Source organism: Prosopis cineraria, unplaced genomic scaffold (genome assembly GCF_029017545.1).
Source record: "Prosopis cineraria cultivar Desert tree isolate PC_DT_omini unplaced genomic scaffold, ASM2901754v1 PC13, whole genome shotgun sequence".
Lineage (NCBI taxonomy): Eukaryota > Viridiplantae > Streptophyta > Magnoliopsida > Fabales > Fabaceae > Prosopis > Prosopis cineraria.
In genome coordinates this window covers 4,569,116-4,577,817 of record NW_026555344.1, presented here as the reverse complement: position 1 = coordinate 4,577,817, position 8,702 = coordinate 4,569,116, and the positions used below count along the sequence as shown (strand labels likewise).

Sequence of the window (8,702 nt, the reverse complement as noted above, 5' to 3'; positions counted from 1 at the left end):
AATGATAATTTGTTTATGCATGATTCAAATTTAATTAAAAAAAGTTTGACTTTAATTTGGCCCTTACAAGTTGAAATAAATTAAAAGAAGTCAAGCAACGAAAAAAATCATGCTACGAGTGTTTTAGTCTCATTTGCATTGAGTTCAAATCTAAATTAATTAGTAGCATTGGAAGCAAAATAATTTTCTTTACTACGGTATTTGACTTGACTATATCTTTGAAGTTGACTTTTCCCTATATTTGTGGGACTTTTGTTTATGAGCTGAAAGTTGAAAGTCTCTAACCAACGAGGCTTCTTATTCAACTATGTGGACAAGCTTTATTAATAATTAATAATAATTATTATTATTTCGCAATTGCCCTTCGCAAAGTTCTCTCTTCCCGGCCTTTGAAGTTGTTGATGTTTGAAAAATGATTCAGACAACAAAGTTTCGGTCAAATTAAATATAACATTAGCATTGGGATCACAATCTCCGGTAAAAGTTTAGATCTAAAAAACCAACCACGAAGAAAAAGGGAAAATTTTATTCAAAGATCGTTGGGATAATTTAATACTATTAATAATAATTAAAAGATTTTAAGATATTACTGTAGGACTAGGAGATTTATTTAAAAATAATTTTAGGTGAAAAAGACTATAATATCTATACTTTTTTGTTTTAATTAATAAATAGTCATTTATTAATTAATAAATACTTATTTGTATTTAATAAGAATTCAATAGCTAATTGATAAATTTAAGAATATGAAAGGATTTGATTGTAAAAATAAATAAATATAGATCGTCTTTTAATAAGTAGCTATTTGTTAATTAATCAATATTCATTCGCATTTGACAATAAATTATTCATTAATTGATAAATTTTAACAAATAAAAAAAAAGTAAGGGTATTATAATCTTTTTATATCTAAAATTATTTTTAAATAAGTCTCTTGATTTTGTAGTGATATTTTCATATATTAAATTGCCTCAAAGATCCTTGAATGATATTTTCCCAAATAAATATAAATATATCACACTTCATGATACTACAAAACAAAGCCAAAAAGAAATTGACGATCTTTCATATATATCAAATGCAAAAAATATTCAACCTCATCCTTAATCAAGCTCTGTTTCATGTATAACTTGTCCATCTACATGTATAACCCTCTTTTGTTATCTACACGCATTGATCTAATAGCATTGTCTATCTGAATGCGCTACAGTAGCAGAGGAAAAGGAGACTGGTAGGGACCACACCCTCAGGTTTTTTTTTTAAATATTATATTGAGGTTATAAATTTTCAACCTCTCAAAATTCATGTAAACTTTATATTGATACACTATTGGGAATGCCTCTGCATGTAATACCAGGATCTGAGCTAGGAGCGAGCAATTCATAAGGTAACACACCAGCCCCACAGCGGTTTCTCAAGTTAGCATCACAATTCCTTCTCTCAATCTCCTTCTCTAGCTCTCTGATCTTTTCTGAGAATCCATGGAAGGCCCTGATCATCTCTGAATCACCTGTCCAAGACGACTCTGGTCGCCTCTCTCCCAAGTATTCCTCATCAGGCGAGTGAAGAGATAACGTGTCCACCACAGCCATATAACTCGTAGCTTGCAACAAACTTGGCAATGATCTCAAGAAATACTTCTGTGGATCTGCTATCAAATTAGCATACTCTGGATCACCCACTTCTGGGATCAATCTTCTCACTAATGGCGGTCGATTTGGGACGTACCCTCCATAAGGGTATTGCCCAAAATTAAGAGCAGCATGTTGTGCAGATGCAATCCAGATCAAGGTAGTAAGGATGGAGACAAGATCATCAGTATTGTTCAACGTGGGCCACCAGGTTTTATGGCTAAGATCAGCATGTCCTACGTTAATTGCTTCATAGTACCATGACTGTAGTTCCTTGTCACTGCAAATTAGGCTTGAACTTGGGTAGTAGTGCTTCACATAGGTGCGGATCCAGCTCTCAATTGCAGACCAGATCATGAGACCATCAGAAGCATAAGGGTAGTCTTCTATCAGCAGCTTTAGACCGTGTGGTTGAGTTGGATCAGGTTTTGCCATTCCTCTGCAACATTATCAGAATCTTTGTGAGGTAAATTCTGCAATTTTACACATTTTGGAAGACTTAAGAAGGCTTAAGGTAGGGACATGAATGTATATGTATATGCATATGTATATACCTGCGGATGAGATCAGCGGGTAGGGCTTCCATGTCAAATCGCCAGAAGCTTTTGTAAGCAGAAGAACTGAGCTCCATGCAGTAGCGTCCAGGCGCGAAGGAAGCCTCAATGATTCCACCTGCATTGATTAGTCTTTGACGAGCCTGGGCATTCATCTCCAACGTGTACCTCATGTGTGGATCTAATAGCTTGAAGATAGGATGCATTGCACTTAATTGCCTATGAGTAGCCAATATAAAGGGTTCCAAACAAGCATGCGTGCGTAACCTTTACATAGTTATATGAACGAAAGAGTTAGGATATATATTTAATCAAGGATATCAGTTAATTAGTGAGAAAAATGGAACTGTGCTTACCAATGGTTAACAAGCTGGTGCACACCAGCATCATTGCTACAAACATGAGCCTTGGCAAGCTGCCATATCCAACTGGTGGTAGCATCAGCCGGAGGCGTAACGACACGTTTTGATCGTGAACTCGGTGTCCCAGATGGAAGGCTAAGTTCTATAGCAATGGGCTTGAGAGTTCCAAGGGGAGTTAAGAAGAAAATGGTGCGTGTGGCATAGGATTTTCTACCATCAAGAGCATTGATTTTATCAAGAAATGGAAGGTAGATATCATGGTAATCTAGGATAAATAGCTTATTCTCCCTTATTGCCTGAAAAAGTTTCAAGACACAAGGTCAGTACCATTGACTATCTGTTCATGAAGAAAGGACTAGTTGTTCATGAAGGCTCTTGCAGGTACCTGTTGCACTGTCATCCCACTAATTTGCCCTAAAATGTGCTCTTCTTTAAGAGCAGACTCTAGGTTTCCGTGCACTTGAGGGTCAAGCTTGCTCACTGGTGGGAAAACTTGGAGCCTCTCAATGTTGACAGGGTTGACTCCTGCTATTACTTGGCGAGCGAACTCATCATCTCTCATCCAAGCAAATTTGTCCTCTGCAGGGTGGTTAAAAAAAGAAAAAGAAAAACAATGAGATCATTATTTAGTGACTTCCCGGAACTTTCAAAGTGATTGTTAAGTAGATAACAACCACTCACTGGAAATGATCATGGGAGTGTCAAACTTAAGAAGTCTGAGGCTGCTTTCTGGGATTTTTCTGACAAAGTCTACATCTTTTAAGGATTTGAGGAGAAACCCTTCAGAATTAACGTAAAGGCCATCAACATCAGAGAAGTCATTGAAGTCATGATTATCAGCACAAAGGCTAGCCTTTAGACCAGGGATCAAGTTATGAAACAATGCTTTGAGCCTCATGTGAGAGAATGCAAGCTTCTTAGACTCCTCAAACTGTTCATCTCTGGGCACGTACATTGGCAATGGCTTCTCCACACGAGACTCTGCATTCATGTCTGTATCAGTTGGGGGACGACCAGTACGACACCGTCTCGGGTATGGATAGTCTTGAGATCCTCCGAGGGTTGGTCTGGTAAGGTCAGGACCTGAATCTGGAAGGCCAAGATCATTGTATACATCAAAATCATATATCCTATCACTTAGCTTTCGTTCTCCTTTTCTATCTCCTCTCAGAATTTTCAGCTCCTTCTCTCTCAGTAATCTCAGCCCGCTTGGTGTATCATTTGGTAGATATGGCTGCTCAAATTCAATCAATTATAACACCAGTAAATAAATCAACATTTATAAGTTCCTTCTAATTTGTTTTACCAGAGTGAAAGAAAGCGTTATATTTTATTAATTTTATTTTAAAATTTAATAAATTTTTATTTTTACTTTTAATAAATATTTTTAAATATTATTACTGATATTTTTATTCAAAATGTTTAATAAGAGTAAAAATGTAAAGAGGAGTATTAAAAATTAACAAATACTTTATAAATATAATGAAATTTTTTTCTTTTCTTTTTACTCTATATATAGAACTAGAGGAGCAAGTAAATAAACAATTAAGCACAACATATAAAATTAGTTTCGGACAGGTTAAGCGGCTCAAATAAATCACACAATAAACCTAAAAATCACCAAATTTTTATACATGTTTATAAAACAAACATTTACAATTTAATAAAATTTCTCGTATTTTATTTTAAGAATTTTTGAAAAAGTTAATCGCTTGACATGTAATAAATAGGAGAGAAGATTTTTATAATGAGCGTCTGAAGACCAAGAATTGGTCAAGATGCAATTTCAAAAGTGGCAGGGCTTTTCATATTATCATTAATGGCTGTTAGTTCACAAGTTCAATCACAACTTGGAGGAGTTTTCCGCCGAAAAGACTTGCACATTAATATATATATATATATATATAATAAATCAGCAAAAATCAAGAAAATGATAATAAAATTTTATTAAAATATATAAATAATAATTAAATCTCTTAAAATATCATAATTTTTTTAAGCCTTTAAATATTTTTCTAACATTAATGATTTTAAGTTAAATAATTAAATTGCCACCTTGTTTAAAATAATCAATATCAATCATAATTTTTATTTAAACAATCACAATAATGTTTATTATATAAATTATAAAAATTAAATGAAAAATCATAACTCCTCACATAAAATTTTTTAAATAAGGATAATTTAATCATTTAATTTTAGATCATTAATATTAAAAAAATATTTAAGGATTTAAAAAAATTATGATATTTTAAAAAATTTAAAAATTATTATTTATATAATTATGTGCAATTTTATTGTTATTTTTTTAATAAAAATCACAGTCCAAAAAACATTATATATATATATATATGTATATATATTCAATTTGAAATTTGTCTGTCTTTTCCAAAGCTTTCAAGAGGGAACACACAAGAAGAAATAAAACAGCGTTGACCTTTCTATGCAAAATAATGAATGAACCAGAACAACCAACAGGATTGGCTGCATCTGTTTCAGAGCCCTGTACATTTTAAATGCCCTGAACCAGCCATTAAAAAGAAATAACTGAACCAAAAAAAAAAAAAAAAGTCCTGGGAGACTTTTATTGAGCTATATGATTAGTTTGTTCGGAATAAAAATCTGAATTAACCTGGGTATCTGTCACTGCAAAATTTAAAAGTCAAAAGTGAAATCTGCTTTACCTTGTTAGAGAAGAAAACCCTGGGATGAGGATGGTGTTTTCTGGGTTGAACCCAGGAATTGCAGGGAAAATGAAGTGTGCCACTGGGAAATCCTTCGATTGTTACAGTTTCCAAGAAGAACTCTTTTTGATGTTTGTTGGTCACAGTAATAGCTCCTGCTTCTGCGAAATCAGAATCCACCATGAATTCTGCTGTGTAATTCACTCTCTCTGCTCGAACATTCCATTTCTCAGACCAGTCCTTCAACACTGCTTCTTTGCTCTTCCTTGGACCCTTTGTCCCTATTAAGAACCAAACCAAATCGATTTAACCTTAAAAAAGTTAACTCTTTTAACATACCCGGAAAGTGAAAAGGTGAGATTCTTACTTGGGTCTATCTCTGTGCTGATGAGCTGAAGAACAACGTTCATTCCTATTCTATCAGTGAGAGCATCAATATGTTTCATAATGGTGTCTGTGAAATCTTCTTTTATCTTGTTCTTCACTGTGACAACCGCTCTGACTTTGAACTTCACAGGTTTTTCTGCAGACACGGAAGCTCCGATAATTAAATCCTCACTAACAGCCGCCACAGGAACCTTGAGAGTCTTCTTCAACCTCACGAACCTCGTATTCTTCAAGGCAATCTGTGGAAAACTATGATTCAGAAGCGCTTGTGAGGAAGAAACAAATGAGGATCTGTCCATCAACGGAGAGCCCATGATCTCTCCAAAGAGGACGGCCATTTGGATGTTTCTGTGTGTTTCCCTCTCTGCTAATTCTTGAGAGGAAAGATCGGAAATGATCAAATGAATGAGAAGGAGAGAACAGAAGCGAAACGCAGTCACATCTGTTTTAAGACGGTTGAATTGGGTTGTGCGAATCAATGGCTCCGCTTTTACAGAGTTGTGTGAATCAATGGCTCCGCTTTTACAGAGTTGAAATGTTGTCGTGGATTTTTCGATGCACACTAGAAAAATCAAATCAAAGGGGCTGCTGACTCACAACGAGGAGGTTGTTGGTGAGAACTATTTATGAAATAAAGTGGGCTCTGATGCGAGCCTCGATCATGTTCCTCATTTCTTTATCTGCATGATCAGATGACTTAATTAATTTAATAAAGTTTTTAATTTTTCAATTTGGTCAATTAAAAAAAAAAAAAACACACACACACACACACACACAATTACTATCTGGTGAGATTAACTTTCACGCTAAGTGGGTGAGAAAGGAAAATTTTTGGAGTTTCATCATAATACTACAGTAGACAAATGACGAGATCATGATAATCTTGTGTGTGTGGTCCTCTTTTTTTCCTTTTGTCATCCTAAGTCTGAGGTACGGTCGAACTGAGAGAACTTTAGTGGAACTCAGATTAATTTGCATAGAGTGGGGACGACATCTTTTCACATAGAAACTCTAACAACCTTACTACATTTTTTAAATTCAAACTCAAAAGGTTAAGGAATGCTCCCTCCCTTTTAAATTATAAAATATTTTTAAATAAAATATTACATATTAATAAATCTTATTAAATATATTTAATAATTTTATTTTTTAAAAAAATAAATTTTTAAAAATACTTATAATTTAATATATTAAAAAAAGATAAAAATTAATTATAGAGAGAGAAAGGATAATATTAAAATTGTTGCATTTAATAAAACCTTAGTCTATTCAAATGTCTTATATTTTGAGATATTTTTTTTTTCAAAACTGTCCTATAATTTAACACGGAGGTAGTACTCTCTTACCAATTAAACCAAATGCAAAATGATTAAGGGCTCATTTGATTTCATACTTATTTTTTATTTTTAAAAATTATTTTATAAACTAATTTTAAAAATTATTTTTGAAAAAAAAATAAAGTGAAAATATGTTTGATTATATTAATTTAAAGATAATTTTAAAATTAAAAAAGATTCGATAGTGTGGTGACCATTGGTGGTTGATGATAATGGCTTATGACTAGTTAACTATAACCAAAGCTAATTTACAATAACAGGTTAATGTAATGTGTTTTAAAAATAAAAAACGCACAGAACTCTAAAATGTTTTTATTTTTAAAACATAAAATAAGAATATTTTTGAAAACATTTTAATATAAAACACATGCTCAAACAAATTTTTCACTTTTTTAAAAGAAGAAAACAGTTTTTAAAAATATAAATCAAACTGAGCCAATATGTGTATGGTTTTCTTTCTTTCTTATTCTAATTCGCTTATTATTATCTCTCTTATTTGTCTTATTTGCGAACTAATTTTTAAGTTTCAGCTAGTTTGTATTCAATTTGCTATATTATTTTCTTTTTCTTCATATTTTTATTACAATAAAGTTTTGGTATTAGTTAATTCTAAATAAATAAATATATTCTTTAGCTCCTATATTTTAATTTGAATATAAGAACGTACAATATATTTGTATTTGACAATTAATAATCCTACTTTCAAGAGCACTGTAGTGGATCAAAGTCTCGACATGTGATGATGGAATACTCTTTATATAAGGAATTGGCTATCTTGAAGAGATCAAATTGAATTTGTATATGCTCAAGTACACTAATAAAAGCAACAAGATCAAGATCAAAGTATCCTCAAATTTAGATAACATATGCTTTCGATTATTACAACCATTTACACATGATTTTAATATTTGGGCAATCGATGTGAAGATTTAAGTCTAATTTGTTTGGGAGGAAAATTAATTTTGTACTAATTATTTTGTTTTGTTTATATTTAGTTAGAATTTTTATTTATTTTTTAATATCATGGATAGTGATATATTTTAATATTTTTAATGTTCCCTGCAGATCTGAATTTTCACCAAAAATATGTCACTGACACTGATGTTGCATGCATTTAGGATGACCGAAACTTGTTAGGTTGTCTATTTTACCAACACCAACAAATTCAAAAGGCTCTGGCCAATAAAAAAAAAAAAAAAAAGCCGGCAAGTAATTAGAGAAACCACTGAGAAAAGGAATTGCGAAATAATAATCATAATAAAGCTTGTCCACATTCAAAGTTGAAAAATAAGCTTTGTTAGGTAGATACTTTCAAGTTTCAATTTTCAATTCATAGACAAAAAGCTCCACTTCAAAGAAATTGATCGTTTTTTTCTTACCAAAAAAAAGCGCCCTTCGTTTATATATATATATATATAAAAATTATATCGTACACTTTAAAAAAATTAGTTAACAATAATAATTATATTTAAAAATAAAAAAATTAAGTAAAATATCTTGTATTAATTAATATAAATATGCATTAATTATTTTTCATTAATATAAATTATGAAGAATAATTTAAAAAAATTATAATAAATGCTTATTAAAATATGTGATTTTGATTATAAAAAAATTAAAATTTATAGTTTTTCTAATAAGTAAAAATGGAGAAAGTAGTTAACTGACTTAGCAAAACTTGACTAACCTTGATTTCAAAATTATAAATAAGTTTGTTATTTATTTTAGGGTTAATGAGTATCGTAAA

At 31.5% G+C, this 8,702-nt stretch overlaps 1 protein-coding gene across 1 annotated transcript; it reads right to left on the bottom strand.

Annotated features, from left to right (window-relative positions):
- Positions 1 to 1,046: 1,046 nt before the first annotated feature.
- On the bottom strand, positions 1,047 to 6,209 carry LOC129290294 (linoleate 13S-lipoxygenase 3-1, chloroplastic-like). The gene is made up of 7 exons (XM_054927031.1): positions 5,599 to 6,209; positions 5,232 to 5,512; positions 3,229 to 3,781; positions 2,933 to 3,126; positions 2,542 to 2,843; positions 2,186 to 2,452; positions 1,047 to 2,070 (listed from the first exon to the last, which is right to left on the bottom strand). Exons 1-7 carry the CDS (start codon positions 5,954 to 5,956, stop codon positions 1,314 to 1,316), a joined length of 2,712 nt encoding a protein of 903 aa, XP_054783006.1. The 5' UTR covers positions 5,957 to 6,209; the 3' UTR covers positions 1,047 to 1,313.
- Between the last annotated feature and the right edge of the window lie 2,493 nt (positions 6,210 to 8,702).